Source organism: Notechis scutatus, chromosome 2 (genome assembly GCF_049901735.1).
Source record: "Notechis scutatus isolate UNSWTSFEM ecotype Mainland chromosome 2, rNotScu1.2, whole genome shotgun sequence".
NCBI lineage: Eukaryota > Metazoa > Chordata > Lepidosauria > Squamata > Elapidae > Notechis > Notechis scutatus.
Window position 1 is genome coordinate 115,014,681 of NC_142010.1, and position 19,927 is coordinate 115,034,607.

Here is a 19,927-nt window from a genome sequence, read left to right on the forward strand (position 1 = left end):
CAGAACTAAGCAGAACTTACATAGTAGTTCAGGCACTCTAAATTACATTGGCAGTTTTAATCTCAATCCTTTTTAAATAATTTCTACTACAGAATTCTTTTTTGTTGCACATTAAATCACCACTTTATTTAAGCTTCCCATAACAAGATTTTGTTTCTTGATCAATTACTGCTAGCTGCAGTCCCATTAATATGTATGAAATGTAGAGGTTTTGCTCTAATATATATGATTTGAAAAGTCCTTACACTGAACTGTATTTGCCACTTTAAAACTTATGCACTCATTTTAATGTACCATCAAAGCAAAAACATGTTTATATGCAAGGAAGTGTGTAAGAATATATATATATATATATATATATATATATATATATATATATATATATATATATATATATATATATATATATATATATATATATATATATATATATATATATATTCTTACATGTTTAATTGCATATAAATATGTCTATTTATACATTTATAATATATATGGAAATAAATGCAAGCCAGTCCCTGCAACAATGGCAAAATTTCAAATGTTTCATTTTCATACTAGTTATAAAACTAAAAATAAAAACCAAAAATCATTCTTTGTTCCATGTGTGTCATCTTGTTCTCAAGACAACTACAGCTAAATCAGGATTATTTGGAAGTTATTCTAGCCTCTGGCTCACATTTCAAATGTTGTCATCAGTGAGAGAAGCTGGCTCTTCTCCTTACTGAAACTGAAAAAGCTGTGTGGATAAATCAAACTCCACCCCTAATTGGACCCTCCATCTGTTTCACCTTTAAGTCCAGAGGAATCAGGTACTAATGGCTAAGCGTTGCTATAAAAGAGCTCCTTAGAAAACTAGGCAAAAGAGTGATAGTCTCAGGCGTGGAAAATACATGCAGTGTTCTACTGGGTCAGGGCAGCCCCAAATGACTCTAGACCCAACATCAGTCCTTTTGAGATTATCTGGAATGCTGTAGATCTTGCAGAGTAAATGAATACAGGAAAAATCTCCATGATTTGGCTGACTTAAATGTTCCTTTGACTATTTGTTGATTGATCTATTTAAAAGAGTTGGTCACATCAAAGCATTATTTTTTCCAACAACAATCCTACCACTGAAATGATGTGCATTTTGGACCTAAATCTGAGGCCAAAATCAGGGAAGGAAAACTTGTGTGAGCATACATGGTCTGTGGGCTACAAAATGGGAATAGATGGCTTTTTATCTTGAAGATTATTCTTGCTGCCATGGTTGAACAAGATCTTGGCACAGAAATTAAGATGGTTTCTGAAGCAGCCACAAGTCCTTCAGTGACATTTCACATTGAGTTCCAGGTAACTGGCCATGCAGATTCTTGGGTCTTCAAGGAACACAAGAGCTGGCCACCATGATCCTCCGATTCCTCTCCTTGAAGATAGGACCTATCAACTGCAGAACTCAGTGTCACTTCTTGGGGCTGAGAGAGCCAAGTGGGGAACCTTGCACATAGGTCAGGATGGCATTTTGAAGGAAACTGGCCCGCTGAGCTTCCTCCTCCCTTATCCTGGAGATTTCTGCTTCCCGAACCCGTAATTTCTCAAGCATGCTGGAGATTTCACTCTCTTTGTCCAATAGTGCCTCCCGGTGGTTACTGGACAGCACTAGAAAAAGGGGGAAAAAATGAAACATGAATGCATTTAGCCTTTTTTGACTCAGGATATTGAAATCCTTTAAAGGCAAAATATAATTTACATGGCCTCAAGAGACCTACATGATGTTACATAATTTCTTAAGATGATTGAAACATGGAGATGATGTCATTGTCTAAGTTTAGAATGAAAGAGTAATCGAACCGGGATACATTAACTCTGGCCAATTTCTTCCTAAGATACCATTAGCTTGGCAACAGAAAAGATCTTTAGCATTATTGAGCAGTGTTGCGTTTCAAGGTTTAATGACTGGGGTTCACCAGCAATAATGGGTGCTATCTCTAGAGTCAAAGTGGTCTAGACACGTGGCTATAAAGACCACAGCCCAGTCAGTCCTTGCTCAATTGCCTATGATCTGACCACCATGCCAATGAAGATGCCAGCCAGAGTTGCTGGCAAAATGTCAGGAAATCTGTTGTTTAGACCACAGCCACTGACTCCTGAAGTTGCCTAGCAGATACCAGCCGTGAAAGCCTACACCAGTAGATTAATTCTGCAGTAAGTAAGCAAACAGGGAACCATCTCCAGTCAGAGAATTGAACTGGCTTCCGGCAAGGAAAGAGGAGGGGATGCTACGGGCAAGGAGATGGAAAAAGTGAGACATCAGGTATCAGTGGACCAGACAAGCCGAAAAGCCCCATCACTTTTATCTAGACTTGCAGCCTTAATCATATACGGTGAGTGAAGATGGCCTGAAGGAATTACGATGGTTGGCCACACAGTCAGCCAGATGTTTAGACTGGATTTGGCATTTTTGTTCACCTATCAAAACCTTCTCAAGAATCTGGAATAAGCAGATATTGTTTAATAATATTAATGGTTACTGTCACAGGGTGAAAGCTGTTTCAAGTAAAGGTGCCATTTGTAATTGACTGATGATTTTGTCAGTACCCACGGTGTTCAAGTGGTGTTCTGGATGTTTGGGGATTGCACCCAAGGGGCCCTTTTACCATTGGTACTACTTCTGCTTTCTTTTATCACAGCCACTATATTTGCGTGTTTTTGTATGTTGTTATTTTCTCTTTCTTTCTTTTTCAATTCTTTCTCTTCTCCTATTTCCAGGAATTCAGTCTCCATAATCTGGACATTTTGTCTTTCTTATCAACAATTGTTAGGTCTGGGGTGTTGTGTGTCAGATGCTTATTATTACTGAGGTTCTCTCTCTCTGAGCTTGGTTGTTTTCTTGCAAATATTTCATTACCCAAACTAATTAATATCAGCTGTGATCATTATTACCACATTCAGCTTCCTTCCTCTAGTCAGATTGGGATGATAAATGGGAAGATGGAAGTCTCAACCCTGCCTTTGGGGAAATGAGTTGCTTGACTATTCCCTACTCAAAAGGAACATTATCTCTTGATGTTCCTTTTGAGTAGGGAATAGAGATACAGGAATGTTGAAAGTACATTAAGAAGCTGACAGAAATGCCAAAAAGCAGACATGGTGGCAGTGAGAAGTAGATCGAATCTCCCATTGGAGACAAGGTCAGAGGTAGCCCACATTGCTGAAAAAACCAAGAGACTCACCATCTGCCTCCTGTGTCCCTGCTCTCCCCTGTTAGCTCCAGATCCAGGGGCCTCACTTACGCTTCAGTTCAGTAAGGTATTGGTAACTGGTGCAATATTATGGCACATCATATAAATGGCAGCAGGTACTTTGGTGGAAGAAGAAGGGCTTTTCTAGTTACCTTTCAGCTGGCGCTCAAGAGCCGCAATTTTCTCCCGCAGCCCTTCTTGTGCTGTTCTCTCAGCCTCCAGGTGACCAATCTGCTCCTGCAGCTCCACACGCACTTTATTGACCTCGGAAACTTTCTCTTGTTCCTTACTGCCCAGCTCCTGCCATCCATAGCACACGGGGGGCGGGGGGGACGGGACGGGACACACAAAGTAATCAGCGGTTTGTGCTTCAAATGTTGGTATACTACAGACAAGGTCACCATAATGGCTGCATGGAGCACACCTTCACCATCAGCCCAACAACCCTGCACCTCTCCTGTTTCTCACACTCCCTTTACCGGTCTTGGGCTACGTATGTTTCCAAATAAAGTTGGATATGATGGGAGGCTGCCTAACCGGGTAGAGCACCTAAGCAGTTTTGGGTCGTTGTGAAAAACAAAGGCGGTCCTGATCTTGCTTGTCACTTGGATGGGATACTGTCAGGAAATCCCTAATTTGTAGAGTAGACTAGGAATACCACTCCCTACCCCTCAAGGCAGCAATGGCCAAGAAAACTATGTGGATGGGTCAAGTCCCCCCACCAGGAGTCAGGCCCAATTTAAGGGAATTCTTTAATTTTTATGATGAAGTTATGTTGAAATGGCTAGAGATATTGCGATTATTTGAGTATGAAACAGGAAAGGTGATCTCCTTTAAGGTTTTGCCAAGAGGAACAGCAACTGCACTCCACCACCAGCCAGCATCGCCACTTTAGATCTGAATACCAGGACATTACAAGATACTCAGATATGGTGCTTCTAGGAACAGAATAAAGCCCAACAAGTGTTAGGGGTCATATATTATACTGAGAAGGATTTGTTTCCACTGTGGTTTGTGCTGTCATCAGTCACAACTGAGTGACTTCACAGTACACTAAATCCATAAACTATTGTTTTCAACCTGCATCGACCAGGTATTACACAGGATAACTTTCCTGGAGGCAGAAGAAACGACCCAAAAGATGATATTTGTTAATCAGACAATTTACTTGTTCCACATGTTTTATAAAACAGTCTACCATCCCTTGTTTAGCAGTATGGAATCCGTAAACTAGGAGGATCTGAACTCTGATTTTTTTTTAAAAAACCATGCCCTGTCTATTCAGAAGAACCTGCGGATAGTCATCGAGTTACCATCATAATAGAGTCTGCCCATCATGGTCATAACTCATGATGGCCGTAATATGGGTCGGTCACATAACTGACCATACGACCTTTTTTTTGCAGCAGCTGTTAAGCGAATCACTGCAGTTTTTAAGTAAACCAATCATGTGCTATGGGCACAGTTTTGCCAAAACCCGGAGGAAATCTCTAGTTTTCGGCAAAACTATCATAAAATGGTCACGTGATTGTGGGATGCTGCAAATCAATCAATCAAACGTTTATTGTCAATGCACAACATGCGTACAGTGAAATTGAAATGAGCCTCCTTGGTGCTGGCCCTGCAAGTCTATCGTATTAAACCTAGTTGTGGTGTTGTGTTCAGAAGGCGGACAGCCCACGGATAAAAGCTATTTTTCAGCCTATTTGTTCGGCTGGCTGTGCTTCTATATCTCCTGCCCGATGGTAGGAGAGTAAAGAAGTGCTGACCTGGGTTTGAATCATCCCTGAGGATTTTCCTCACTCTGCTGAGGCAGCGGGTCCTGGCGATTTCATCCAGTGGTGTCAGGGGACAGCCCATAATTTTCTGTGCTGTGCTCATCACCCTCTGTAATGCCTTTTTGTCCGCAGCCATCAAGCCAGCATACCATACCATAGTACAATATGCAAGGATGCTTTCTACCATAGACTGGTAAAAGGAAGTCATCAGTCGTTGCTCCACCTGATATTTCCGCAAGACCCTAAGGAAATGGAGTCTCTGTTGAGCCTTCCTGACCACCTGTGTTATTTTTGTGTTATTTTTCCAGGTGAGATCTTGGCTAAATGCAGTCTGGTTGCCACATGGGCCCAAAGTGCAATCAGGGGTGGGGAGGGAGAGACTTGGCCATTGGAACGTTGAATCTGGGTTTTTAGTATTGGGACAGCTGATCGTTGCATGCACATCTGCGCCAGAAACCCAGAAGACAGGCAAAGCTGTGCGTATCGGGCAACATGGCTTCACATGCCACTTTGGGCACGTGTGCCATAGGTTCACCGTCACAGGTATAGGGTTTCCTGCCTGTACAGGGGGTTGGCCCTGAAGACCTCCAAGGTCCCTTCCAACTCTGTTGTTCTACATTCTATACGCTCCAGGTAAGTCAGTTGGAAGTTCAAACAATGGCTAGGTGACCGGTCATCAAGGACTCCCAGGTATGTACCCAAGGAATTGTAGCCTACAGTGAAATGCTGATCTCAGGCTTCTTCCTGTGGGGCTTTTTCAACTCCCTCACCTGCTGAAGGTCTTCCAGTCGCCTCTTGAGTCCTTCCACCTGCAGACTCAGCTGGCCCTCCTTAGCGTGGGCTTCTGCCACTGCCTGCTTCTGCTGCAAGCAGTGGTTCTGAGCCTCGTCACGGGATTGCATCACCAGCCTCAGCTTCTCCTCCATCTGCTCCAGGCGCTGTTGCTATTTAATTGCCAACAAAAATAAATAAATAAGAGAAACCAACCATCATTTTTCAATCTATTACTGATATGTAAGAATTGGACACATATTATTAATATGATTCTATTTTATTTCCATTATAAATTTTAATCTGTTAACTATTTGCCTGGTTTTTTTTTTATAAAAAAACAACCCTTCAAAACATCCTAAGCAAACCAATCCCAGTAGAAAACACAGGAGTCGTCTACAACATGCAATGTAAGAACTGCAACAACCACAATGCAGGACAAACAGGCAGAAGACTGGCAGAAGGCACCCATGAACACCAGCTGGCAGTCAGCAGACATGATGAAAATTATTTAATTTCACAACATATAGACGGATTTAACCACAGTTTCAATTGGGAAAATGTGACAATCCTAGATCAGGCTAAATTTTAAAAAATGCCAGGGAATTTCTAGAAGCCTGGTCCTCTGGACAAATCAACCATAATAGGCACATAGACATTAACAGCATCTACAGACTAGGCAAAAGGGATAATCAGCCAGCCAAAAAGAGAACAAAAAGACTCCATCTCCTCTCCACAGTAATCAGCACTCAGACCTGCATAGATTAACTCCAAGGTTAACTTCAGACCAACAATCAAGTAAGCAATTCCCCAATCAAGAAACTGCCAAAGAGCCATCACTAAACAGCCCAATCAAAAAATCTCTAAGACAGCTCCCACCGAGACTGACAGGGCAAGCCACCAGAATATAATATGACAGCAACCAGCACTCCTTACTAGCACTGATGATGTTACCTAGCTAGGGTAATGAAACATCTGCAAGAAAATAAGCAAACTCAAGGAGCACCAAGGACCCCTCAAAAGAAACAAAGCCTCTTTGAATTAGAGACCATCATCAACCACCCCTCAACTTGGGTACTGAGATGCAACCAAAATTTCCAGGTTGATCTAGACCAGTTTTTCTCAACCTGGGCAACTTTTAGATCAACGAAGTTCAACTGGGGAATGCTGACTGGGGAATTCTGGCAATTTAAGTCTACGCCTTATAAAAGTGCTAAGGTTGAAAAACACTGAAGATATGAGAAAAGAATGGGTGCTTGCCTTTTAAGATGTTTAAAGATGTTCCTTTGTCACCTGCAGCTTTTATAAGGAAAAGTTAAAACCTAGTTCATTCTCTTCATTCTATTTTGCCTAATAATAACCCTGGTGTGATATGGAATAAACAGAGTCACCAGTTCTGGGTCAAGCAAGAGTGACTTTAGCTTGATGAACCTGAAAACTTAATCTTAAAATCTCCCCAAATGGACATTCATCCATTGATCTAACTCTGCAGCATGTCAATTGTAAGAAAATACCAGTCTTAGCTGGACCTGTGTCTCCATCTCTACTTTGTTTCTGATGTATAACTGGTATGAAAAGGGAATTACAATGTCTGATGGGAAACAGGTTCTAGGCTACCTAACAGATAAAATGATGTAGCAATATTGCTTTTGGGCTGTCCTGCCAACCTTACCTCTTCCAACCTGGTTTGGTTTTTGGCTCTGATGACTTCTTCCTCAATTTTGCCTCGTTCAATGAAGGCTGCAGCTTTCACTTGGCTCAGTTCCTAGTGACAAGGCAAAAGAACAATGCACTGCAATTTCTGATCATAAAAGCAAATCAAGAAACTTGCAGTGGTCTGAATCTGGACATATTCTTAGAGAAGATCCAAAGCAACTGAAGACAAGACTTGTCTATGGTTTTCAGGGGAAAAAAACCAACAATATTGGGAAGCCATTCCACTCACCTCCTCAAGCCCAATGCGGATGGCCTCCAGCCTTTGGATGCGCTCCTGCAGAGCATGTTCACTTGTCTCCATATGCTGAGTTATCTGTCCCACCTGCATGTCAAACACCATTGTTCAGACGATCTTTAGCAGCACATAAATACAACTGATTGACACCAGCCTTTCTCTTTGGTAAATGTGAGGATACACGAAGAATATTGGAGCAAACATATTTCTTTATTCCAAGAAAGCTTGGGGCACGTTTTCCAACTCCTTAGCAAAAAAAAATCCAAACATAAAACTGTATTATGAACCCACAGAATGGGACATACATCCATCTCTCTCTCTCTCTCTCTCTCATCTATCTATCTATCTATCTATCTATCTATCTATCTATCTATCTATCTATCATCTATCTATCTATCTATCATCTAATCTATCCATCCATCCATCCATCCATCATCAGGATTGGGATCCGACAGGGTTAACTACCACTTCGGTCATTTACGAGGTTCAGTGATTTATGATGTGCTGCCTGTAAATCGTCATCAGCATGCTGGGTGCAGAGACGCAGCCTTTGAAACAGCCCTCTTTTCCTGCTTTTTTAACTGCAGCTGTGCCTTGCACGGCAGCTGAAGTTGAAAAATCAGGAAATAAAGGTCAGGTAAGAGCCCAGGTGGGCAAAAACATCAGCAGACATAGAACCGGTTCTATGTCTGCTGCTCTTCAGAGCTACCGGTTCTACAGAGGTGGACAGAACCGGTAGAAACCCACTCCTGTCCATCATCCACCCACCCACCCAATCTTAATTTCTCAACTGTCCATTCTCCTCAGATATGTAATGAAAAAACAGAGCCCTGAATTTTGAAGGACGATCCTATTCTAAAAAGAAAGACAGAGTTATTTAAGACTTCCCTAGTTTCAGACTCTTGAATTGCAGATGAGAGGCAATAGTGAAAGTGTGCAATTACTTCTGCAGAGATGGGGGAGTGGAGGCTCGGTAATGGAGAAGCCGTTGGGAAGAAACAATTTCCTGGCATTCTAACCAGGTCTTACAACACTCCCAAAGGCCTTCCTTTATTCATATGGCCCAGGATGGAAGAGCTCAAGGCTCTGGTAGGCAAGCATCCTATCTTATGAACAAGATGCTGAAGGAATGGGTAGAATTTATTTTCAGGTCAGAAAGTGTTTGAGTCAGATCTACTTCAGCCACCTCTTCTCTCTGTGGAGGGATGCTAAAATCCCCACAGCTTCCTCACCTCCTTCACACGAAGGGATTCTGCATCACTCAGGATTTGCTTGAACCGCTTCTTCTCATTTTCCAAACGCTCTATGGGAAAACAAATTAGTGAGATCCCCAATTCCTTTCATCTTTCTTCCCTTTCTGAAGGATTCCAACAAAGCCCTTCTTTCATTCAGTAGCTGAAGACTTCCCAGTTATGCTCACCTTCAGCCTGTACAGCTCTCAGTTTCATTTCTGCAGTTGTGTGGGTCAGCTCCTCCTTCACCTGGAACAGTTGCTCTTGCTGGATTTTGCATCTTCTTTCCAGCTCATCCACCTTAGAAGGAAATCCACTCTTAGTAGAGAAAGACAAGCCCCCATCTCTCTACTAGAAGTTTGCTGGGAAAGAGTGTCAAGCACAAACAGGCAACCTATAGTTCACAAGCAACCAGAAATCCCTGGCAGCCTTCGGTCTGGTGGCCCACCTAGCAACTGATTATCTATTGAATAGGTGCCGTCAGCCTGATTAGCAAGCTGCTTGGGAAAACTGTTCCATTGTGTTGGATTGACTGAGTTTATACATTTATGGCTCCTAACCCACAACCTGTAACTCATTGAAGCAATTGCCCAAAGTTGCTATTGCCCAAGACTGCATCCAGGAACCAGAAGCTAAGCTGAGAGGATCTACATTAAGTAACTCTTCATGGAGTGTGTCTCAACCTTGGGAACTTAAAGATGTGTTGACTTCAACTCCCGTGGTGGCTGGATAATTCTGGAGACAAAGTGCACACATCTACAAGTTTATCAAGGTTAAGGAACACCGAGATATTCAAACAATGTTTTACCTCATTTTTGAGCTGGAAATTATTCTCGTTGGCCGTTGAAAGTTCCTGCAGAAGTTTTGCCTCACGATCAGAAGAATTCTGCAAAACAGAGATGCATCAGTCAGTCCTTCTTCCTTGTTTCCAATGTCCTTCCTTGTTTGATCCAAACCTTGGCTTCACACCCTTTTCCCACTAACACTTGGGCTTGTTTCAAGCAAAGACATCTGTTTCAAATAGTACCAGATTTCTTGCTCGATTTTATGTACTCCCTGACTCCTCAGATCATCCCCAGTCTACCTTCTTGTGTTGATGAAACTCCTTGGCCTGGTTCTCCAGCAGTTTTGATTGCTCCTCCTTGGCTGTGCTCAGAAGTTCTCCCAGACTGCACACCTTCTGCTCTGACAGAGCCAAAGCTGCCTCTGTCATCTGGAGTCTGCAAAGCATCAAGTTTCAAGTAAGAGCTATTTTCAAGGCTGCCTTGAGATTTTCTGAGCTAGCTGCTCAGCAACAAGAGCACTGGCACTGCAAAGCAAAGCTGGCTTCAGAGTAACTAGATAGAAAAAGAGCTAAGCAATCCTTGTGCTTGTATCCATTTCCAAATCTACCCATAAACCTCAACCTCGGGATTTGGAGTGTCAGGTTGACCAAAGCAGATCCGGAATTTTCACTCCTTGAAGGCTTTCCTTAATGCATGTATCAGAGTGAAATCTTTGATCACTGATTGAGGCAGTCATTAAGCAAGATGCCATGTGACCAATTCACTCAATGACTGCAATCCTGGCAATTAAGTGATCTCCTGGGTTGTTAAGTGGACGGAGGAAAAGAGCTGCCTGCAGAAGGGACTCAGTCAGCCTTTCTGCTCTCAGGGGCCAACTGAAAAACATCCGCCCCAAAATCCAAGTAGGATTTGGGCACAGAACATCTGCACCAATGGGACATTTGCAGGAAGCCCCCAGTCGTGGCAGGATTCCCCACGCTGTACCTGTCCCACAATCTAAGCAGGGTTTTGGCAGAGTGTTTGCAGCACCAGGTGTTTGCAGCCAGCCCCCAGAAACCGAAGGGAGTCTTCTTGGCAGGGAAGACAGCAAATGGCGACCACATGATCGTGGGAGGGTTGTAAGTGTATAATGGTTGTCAAAAACCCGGATTGTAATCGCGTGACAGTGGGGGCACTGCAATGGCTGTAATGATGGACACATCATAAGTCCCTTCGTTCAGCACCTTGTAAATCTGAATGGTTCCTAAATGAATAGATGCTGTGCAAGCACTACCTGTAGGTACATACATAGGTTAGTATTTGTTCTACACCGCATTGAATGAATTCGTGTGTTGCTGGCCACATTTTCCAACAAGTATGCTACAAGTCAAATTTGGCATTTGAAAAACTGTATCCAGTATGCATAACCACAGGAGCCTGACTTTTTTCTATCCTCTTCTTAAATCCTGTCACCCATGTTTACAATAATACATTCCCCATTTCCCCCCTGCCCCTCCCCAATATGTATGTTATTTTATATTTGTATTTAGGATGATGGGTAAATAATTCTACATCTCCTTTATACAATTACTGAATTTTGCCATTGGGCTACTCAGTCCGTTGTTCTGCCCGACTTCATTCCTGTTCCCTCCCCTAGTTCCACAATTTTCCATTAACTGGACCATCCTGATTCGGAATCAGATCTGAGTTAGGACTGTCATCGACAACATTAGCCGGGTTTCTCCAACCACACTGCAAAGCTGTTCTCCGTACTTTGCTTTTAGGGAATTCATCACCGAATAGCGCTCATTCAAGGCCTCTTGTAGACGCCAGGCTCGTGATGCCGATACCCTGCAAAGCGAGCAGAGGGAGATATCCATGCATAAGGGAACATTCCTTGCGTAGAGTTTGCACTGAGAGTTTATCCTGACAAGAGAAGATCCCTTGTGGCAAAATATGAGCCAGTACTGGTAAAAACTGCGAGCAGGGTGGTGTATCAATGGCTGGTCTCTGTCAGGTAGCTGCGAAACAATGACGTTCTTATTTACTATGTATGGGTTGGCTTCCTTCCCCTATCAAATGTCACCAGCTGAGTGAAAAACATCCACCAATGATTCTTTTGAATTTAAGACAAACTGCAGAAGAGACAAGGTTAGGGAGATGGCTATTGGTAGGTTTAATCTTTGCCAAAACTCACAGCTGGCTGGGGAATTCTGGAATTGAAGTCTACAAGTCTTAAAGTTGCCAAGATTCGACACTCCTGGCCTAAAAAAAATGTGTAATGTGGAGAAGGGAGGATGCAGGGATATGCAGCAGGGTCCTCTCTCCCTGTACCCTGCCTCTATCACCTGCTACTTTTAAGTCAAGTTTAGTGATTTTTCAAATTCTTTCAGAGAGTCTCACTGTGCAGTGTAGAAGAGGGGTTGTGCAGTGCAGCAAAACTCCCACTGTGATGGAGGGGCAGAAAAGAAACTCCTCTTCCTCACCAGCTGCCTTTTGGAGAGCTCTTTTCTCAGCTCAGAACTGGAGTAAACTGGAAAGAGCTTACTTTAAAATACCCAAAATGTCCTGCTTGCCAAAGCAGAACAATCTTGAAAGATGGTGCCTGTGGACCAGAGGGAAGAAGGCACATCTGCCCCATCCAGAAATGGCAATGTGTGATAGAATCACTGACATGATGGTTGCTGAAGCGTAATCACTGAACTGGTAGTAACACTGGTTGAATCCCACCCCTGGCTGAAACCTCTAACTTAGTGTTTTCTCAACTTTGGAACTTGAAGATGTGTGGACTTCAATTCTCAGAATAGGCTGAGGAATTAAAGACTGGGATCAATTCAAACTGGTCTTCACTAACTTCTCAACGGTTTTGGTTTTTGATTTTACTGATCACATGGTGTCCTTCTGGACTACTACTACTGGATCGGAGAGAAGGGGCATTGATTTGCAGTAGTCTTCTCTTTCCTGAGGGATTAATACTATTTGATAGGAGTAACAGGAGAGGCTTTCTCAAAGAAGTCTACTTTGTGGAATGCCTTGAGGATTTCTTCTCTCTCCACTCCTTTGTAACATCTAAACAAAATTGCTGATGGAAGACATCCACCAGGAAAAGAGTTGAGACAATACAGTACTCAGCTCTACATCTCTCTCAATGTGCTTACCTGTTGCTCTGGTTTATTTCCTCTCTCTGCTTGTCAATGGTGTCCATTAGATCCAGGAACTGTAAAACAGATTTTACCTTAACAGCAGCCTTTTGAAGTGCAAGCATTTGGTAGCCAAACCTACTCTACTTATAAGTATATTGGTCACTTTATTGAGAAAAGAATAAATTTAGTCTGAAAGTTTCCAAAGCTCTAGTGGAGAAGAAACTACTTTTTTTCTTTTCTTTTAGGGAGATCAGGGCACTCTAAATCGTTTTTATCCTCTTTTAATCTCACAAGATAAAGAAGGCTAGATTGAAAGATAATGCCTGGGCTCACATACTGCACTAAATTATAAAAGTTGTTTGTTTGATTTGGGCTGCTGCTGTGTGATCCCAGTCAACGGTTCCTTATTCAATAAATCATGGCAAAACAAACCCAAGGCTTTGGGCGATTTCAGCCACTAACTGGCCTAAAGTAACTTAGACCGTTTTCACAGTTGAGAAAACTATAAGTTCAAGCTCCATCACCTGTCACAACTGTTAATTACTTCTGATCCACCAACCTGTTTAGCTTTCTCTTCTTTCAAGCACATCACCTCTTTGCTGAGAATTTTTGTCATGTTACGATTTTTGGAGAGAATATTCTGACGCTCTTGGTTATGTTCCATTGCTTGATCTGAACCATAAAGAAACATGAAATAGAGTTAACTGTTCCTTCATTCAACAGGTTTGCAGGTGTGTTCAGGTGTTATTATTTGTGATCCTGCAGAAAATGCATCATCACTACTACTGGATCGGACAAAAATTTTGCATAGACCAGCATGTTTCCCCCTAAAAATAATTAATAATTAGCTATCAGTCTGGAGCCCACCTACAGTGTCAAAACAATAGATTTCCTTTGTAAAGTACCTCCCCCAAAGGTCAGAAGAGTATATGCCTGTATACACCCATCTAATACCCACCCATTGTTAGGATATGTAATTTATCATTACAATATTTTTAAAACCCTCAAGCGGGATGTAACAGCAATGACTTTAGACGACTATTGTCCACTCCCTGCCCATTTCCAGAGTAGATCTCTAAATCCAGACTTAGAAATGTCTCTGAAAATTCTGAAAAAGTCTAGGTTTTCACACTGTATGGTGATTCCTTAGCCCTCCAGCCATAAAGATAGGAGGCACACAGTAGAACAATCTGTAGCCAGAATTGAATCTAATTAATTTTTTATCAAGTAGAAAGCTGGTGCAATTGCTTACCCACAGCCTTCAGGATATCACTTGGTACATTGTTCCCAGCTAATTCGAGCTGCCGCACTGTCCGGTTGCTATGAAGACAGTTCAGAAGTGCCCGGCCCCCCAAGAGCCCAATGTTATTCCAGCGCAGATCTAAGCAGGAAGCAAACATTCATGCCAGGTCTTGCATTCCCAAACAGGTACATCAGTAATTGAAACCAGTTGACTTTTACCAGAATGAACTATAAACAGTATTTCTCAAAGGATGCTGCGGAATATATTATTAAGCACTGCTTAGGAAGGCAGCAGCAAGTCAATCAGCGTGGCTTAATTTTTGATAGTTCTCTATCAAATTGCACAGAACAGGCCTCTATAGTTGTGCCTACTGTTGGACATTCCTGGTATTTTTTCCCCCGTATTTTGTAGACTATGTGGAAAAGTATCTACTTTCGAACAATGTGCTGCAGTACAATATCTCTGCAAGCTGAAATACTTCATTAATTGTATAAATATCAGGCCCAATTCCATAAAAAGCTCCACCTAGCTTATAAATAATTCATGCAATTTTCAAATCAGCAGCAATTATTTCCAGACTTTCAGCAGAGGTGAACTGATGATAGCTCTGCAAAAGCAGAACAGATATTTGTTGCAAAAACCAAGGAACCAGTGAGCAGACTGGTTCCTTATTATCTCCAGATAAGGATAGGATAGGAGATTGCCCAGAAGTGTTCTAGACAGCTGCTCCTTGTAAAGAGATTGAAGGACAGCAGTTTGGTCCAGTTACAAGACAATGAGATTAGCCATCTTACTCGCTACTATGCTGTAAACTTTTAAAGATTTTTTTTTAAACACTTCAAATTTTTAAAACCATGATGGAGACTTTTGAAGAATGGAATCAGAAAACAATAGCCACAATATCAACAATGTCAGTAATGATGGCCAAAAGATGTTATTGAATAAATGATAGATGTAGAACAAATTTTATCTGACAAGACAGGAAATTGGATTTACAACTGACAGGCCAAGAGAATGACTAAGAAAAGGGTGTTTCATTGGATCTACAAAATAAATTGGATGAAATTTTAAAATTTAAAAGGGAAATATAAATGATAAACCCAGAGAGTGATCTATTTTTTTCTTACTGGTTTTACAAAAGTGGCTTGTTAAAACCTTGAAGAATGGCACAAAGAAGAAATGAAGAGAAATTAAATCCTATGACAATTTCTGAATGAACTAAACTGTTAGAAGTAAAAGGAAGGAATATAAAGCTGGTTTATTTGATCAAGGTTATAACAAGACACATAGTTACTTTTGGCAACCCTTTTAAGGACTTTCTACTGACACCAGGACTAAAAACATGATGTTTTATGGATTTGTTTGTAGATAAGAGATGGGATATGTAATGAAGAAATACCACATACTTCTATTTTTTTCTTTAAGTTTACTTTATACCAGATTTGACTATTATAATCAAAATTCTTAATAAACCAAGCATAAAAAACAATTAGCAGTTTTTATTTCCCAGTAAAATGGTCTTGGTTGTCAAAGCGGAAGGGATGGGAGTTACCCTCTGTTTTTAAAAAGGCCAGGCTTACCAAGTTCTTGTAGACTAGAATTGGCTTTTAGTGCCATGGCCAGTTCTCCTGCTCCCTGATGGTTGATTTGATTATTGCGCAGATCCAACATCTGGAGATGGTGGTTTGCACCGAGCCCCTCACAGAAGATAGTGAAGCTTTCTTCCCATACACCTAGATTGTTCCACTCCAAAGTGAGCCTTGGGAAGAAGGAGGCAATTAATAGAGGCATAGAAGACATAGGTTGTAGTTGAAAAGGGAATCCTGAGTCCTCTCCCAAGCGGACATAATGCAAATATAGGAAGCCTCCTCTGACAATCTGAACCAATTGGGTGTGCACAGTTGACAGACCCCCACCCACCCCATTCCTATGATTGCTCACCTCTGGATAGTTTTGTTTTGCCTGAGGAGCTTTCCCAGAGCTTCAGCCCCAACAGTTCGCATGTTGTTTCCCTAAAAGAAACCAAACGAGTTAGTCTCTCCATTACCCAAAACATGGATACATCCAGACATTAAACAGAACCATGGCTTCATCCACAGAACTCTGAAAATTCAACACACTTGACCGTCTCCTCTTCACACTTGCTAATTCATATTCATTTGCATTGTTTGCACTTCTCACTACAGAATTCATGAATTCATGTCCATTTCTATGTTTTACATTTAATGGTTCCACATTATCTTTATGATTCTACCATCATTTTCTGTATAAATAGAAAGGTAGCATAGAAATTTTATCAATAGCTTCCCAGTATTGATTTGGAAAGAATGTAAATCTGAGTCACGAATATGTATGCTTATATATATATCCATATACTGACCAGTATGTGTGTGACAATATAGTCAATTAATAATAAATTTAATAATGCTACTATAATCTCTAATACCAAATTATCTAGTAAGGATTGGGAAATATAAATATGCTTAAAAACTGAACAGCTGAAAAACAATTTACCAGAAGTTCTTTCTTTCTTTACCTTTATTCTATTTGTGCATTTTATATTCTTATTTAATTATTCAAAAATTACTTATCTTCAACTGCTATTCTAAAAACAACAGGTTTTGTAAGTTTGCACATACCCTATAGACTCCAGTTATATGATTTGCCTCAGAAAGCTTTTGACTATTTTAAATTCACCCTGCTATTATTCCCCAAAGCAAAAGCATCTTTAACATTTTGCTATCCTAAGATTAAGGTGCAGCACACTCACCTTCAGATTTAAGAACTTCACAACTGTATTGGAGCAAAGTCCATGTAATAGCAGCTTAGCTCCTACAAGGAAAAAGAATCATATCTGAAAAAGTTAGCAAGTTTCCCAATTATTAAAAAAACATCCACATTCACACCTTGTACTGAATCTTGTTTTGTTTAACCATGATTTATTGAGTAAACCAGAGTGGGTGAGTTCATGCTTGATGTGACATGTGAAACCACTGTCATATTATTAAATAATGTATAGATTTACTTTGGCTGATCATGAGAATATACTCTTGAACCACTCTAACACTTCTTTCTCCTCCTGTCTTTTGGGAAGGTATGTATCACCATATGTCCTTGTCTCAATTTTATGACTGATCTCCATTTTAGAGATGACCTGTCTAGGCCAACTGTTAACACAAGAGTGGTTTATTACAAAGTGAAGTTAACAGCAAGCAACACAATGGAAGTGCCATGAACTCCAGTAAGTTTTCAGGACAGGAGAGAAATAAAGAATTGCCTTGTGGACAAAGGAGGTCCCACCTTCTTCACTCAGCATGCAATCATTCAGTATGAGCTCAGTGAACTGGAGGTCATCCTGCAAAAGCTTGCCAAGGATTCCGCAACTATCTACAGAAAGGCTCTGCGTGGCCAAATCCAAGCGGTTTCTTCCTGTTGCTTCCTCCAAGCGTGGCAGGATACTCTCTTGAGGCTCAGCACCGTTCTCTTTGCACAGCCTGGTATAAGACTGTCGGAAGGCATCCATCTCTGTGGCAGGCATCAGCTTCACTCATTCCCCCATGTAGATAAGGGGTTAAGACTGATGGCAAGATCAAAAGGCAGCAGCCGGTAGCCTGGTGGATAACAACAACTGCAGATTATTGCCAGAGCACATTTTGCTTAGTGATCTGATTTGAACCTAATCTAAGTGATCTCCAAATGTTGAAACCAGCTTCCTCAGCTTACACCTCTGTTACTAGAAGCCTTGAGACAGTCAAACTTGGTTCAAAAGCTTGCTGACGGTTGCTAGAACTAAAGCCTCGCCCTTCAACTGCCAATGCCTATTTTTGTAACTAAGGAGACTGCAGCATGTTGGGAATTGTAGTTAAATATCTTGTCTTCTACATCTTACTACCTGGAAAATAGGGCATGCTGGGAACTGTAGTTCAGAGGCATTTTAATTATTTCTTTGGCGTTGTTTCTCTCTACCGAAAAACAGTAGATTTACTGAGTTATTCATACTATATAGAGTATATTTCTTCAAAAGGTCAATAGCAAAGATATCAGTTAAAACATATGCTAAGATCCAGAAAAATAAAAATGATCCAATGAAATAAATAATACATTTAATGCTTGTTTTATGGCACAACTGTTTTGAGGTAAAATTGCATTCTTTGAAGTTGTATCTTCTGTGGAGTTAAGAGACCACTCATTAACATAAACATGTGTGCAACCCTGTGTCTCTGTATGTGTGTGTGCGCGCGCATGTGTGGTTTTTGTACAGGATTCCTTGAAACTCAGTGTGTGGGTTTTATTGTTAAAATCTGGATTGCACATTCTGCAAAACATATGACATCTGGCAAGTTTGTCTATTCTTTGTGTGTCAACAAGCTAATGTTTTAACTTAATTTAAAATGTAAGGATGGAGCCAAAGTTTTGCACAAAGGCGCCAAGTTGATGCCTCTCTCCCCAGATATTTGTTTTAGAATCATCCAGTTGCCATTATGGTGTTGTGGTCTATAAGAAGATAATGTAGCATATTATGTATAATTACAATAGGCACTTTGTGTTTCTGTATTCCAGACAGTAATAATCTATATACTTTAAATTAGTTCAAAGTAAATGAACTGACACTTATGTGATCGTCACTCAAAAACTGAATCTACTCTCACAGCCCAAGCACTGAAACAATTTAAGAGTATCTCACCCACCCCAAACTGAACTGGTCCTTAAATCATCATGTAATAAAGTCATAGTTTTGAAGCCTGTGGAATCTTGTATAGAAATACTTTGTTTCACTTGATATAACATTAATACAATGTAATCTTTTAAAATGTGAAATAAAAATGGTTGAAAATATTTAATGCATACAACTTCCTAGTCCTCCTACATTTTATTCAAAAACATCCCAGCAATTATTTATTTTTAATCCTTTCTAAAGTTTTTTTGTGAACTTTCAACAGTAAACCCTAAACTCATTTTCATCTCTCTTTAAATACTTACAAGTGGAAAAATTAAACAAACTGAAGTGTACGAATGAGGAAAAAGATAAAGGAAACATCAACTATTAAAGATAACTTGTTGGTGTGTAACCATTTAAAGAGACTTCTAAATTATTTTTACATTTAAACAGATCCTAAACTGCACTCAAATCCTAGAATTGCCTTTAGAAAATAAAAATCCAGATCCCCAAGCCACTTTTTAAAGCTTTTTTTTTTTTTAGATTACAGTAGTGAATTCAACAGAGTTGAGTTGCAATATCTAATAGTAAGTCCTAGGTGTTCAATATATTATGGCACCGACATAGATCTCGGTCCTAAATCGTCGCTTGTTCACGTGTGAATCCACCTATTTTCTCGGACGGAAGTCTCACAAGCAAAGAACTAAAGTGTAGGACTATGATTCAATAGGGTCGACACAACGTCCACCCACAAGTCCATTCTCACAACTTTTCCGAAAACCAGGGCCGATGAGCAAAAGGCTAAGAAAGCGGAACCGCTAAGCAAGCGTCCATGAGAAACTGAGAAAACGCGTTCACAAAGCAGGACACCTGGGCGCCCTGCCGCGGATGGCCTTCCTGGACCACTTACTGTAATCAAGACTCTCATATTGTGATCGCTCCCCCTTCTTTCCCCATTTCCTCCATCCTCAGAGCCTGACTCGATGCTTTCGGGCACCGACCCCAGCTCAGCTCGCTTTTCTTTCCTAAAATGAAACTTCTAACTTAAGCCTCCCGCCTCTTTTTCAGATCAGCCGCTTTACAGAGACTGAAGGGCGGGAGGAGAGGGGGAAAAAAAATCAACTACGCTTCCCAGCATGCCTCTTTCTTGCAAGACGCTGGTGG

At 41.0% G+C, this 19,927-nt stretch overlaps 1 protein-coding gene across 2 annotated transcripts; it reads right to left on the reverse strand.

Moving 5' to 3' along the window:
• Positions 1-417: 417 nt before the first annotated feature.
• LRRC45 (leucine rich repeat containing 45) lies at positions 418-19,869 on the reverse strand. 2 transcript variants are annotated; one of them, XM_026667340.2, is made up of 18 exons: positions 19,674-19,869; positions 17,407-17,717; positions 16,877-16,938; positions 16,048-16,118; positions 15,687-15,865; positions 14,116-14,244; positions 13,423-13,535; positions 12,879-12,937; positions 11,494-11,571; positions 10,041-10,176; positions 9,765-9,842; positions 9,145-9,256; positions 8,957-9,027; positions 7,719-7,811; positions 7,446-7,538; positions 5,773-5,946; positions 3,377-3,524; positions 418-1,641 (listed from the first exon to the last, which is right to left on the reverse strand). In XM_026667340.2, exons 2-18 carry the CDS (start codon positions 17,642-17,644, stop codon positions 1,445-1,447), a joined length of 2,031 nt encoding a protein of 676 aa, XP_026523125.2. In that variant the 5' UTR covers positions 17,645-17,717; positions 19,674-19,869; the 3' UTR covers positions 418-1,444. The 2 variants fall into 2 exon arrangements, with proteins under 2 accessions (XP_026523125.2, XP_026523126.2); XM_026667341.2 differs by lacking the exon at positions 19,674-19,869 and having other exon boundaries at positions 17,407-17,938.
• Between the last annotated feature and the right edge of the window lie 58 nt (positions 19,870-19,927).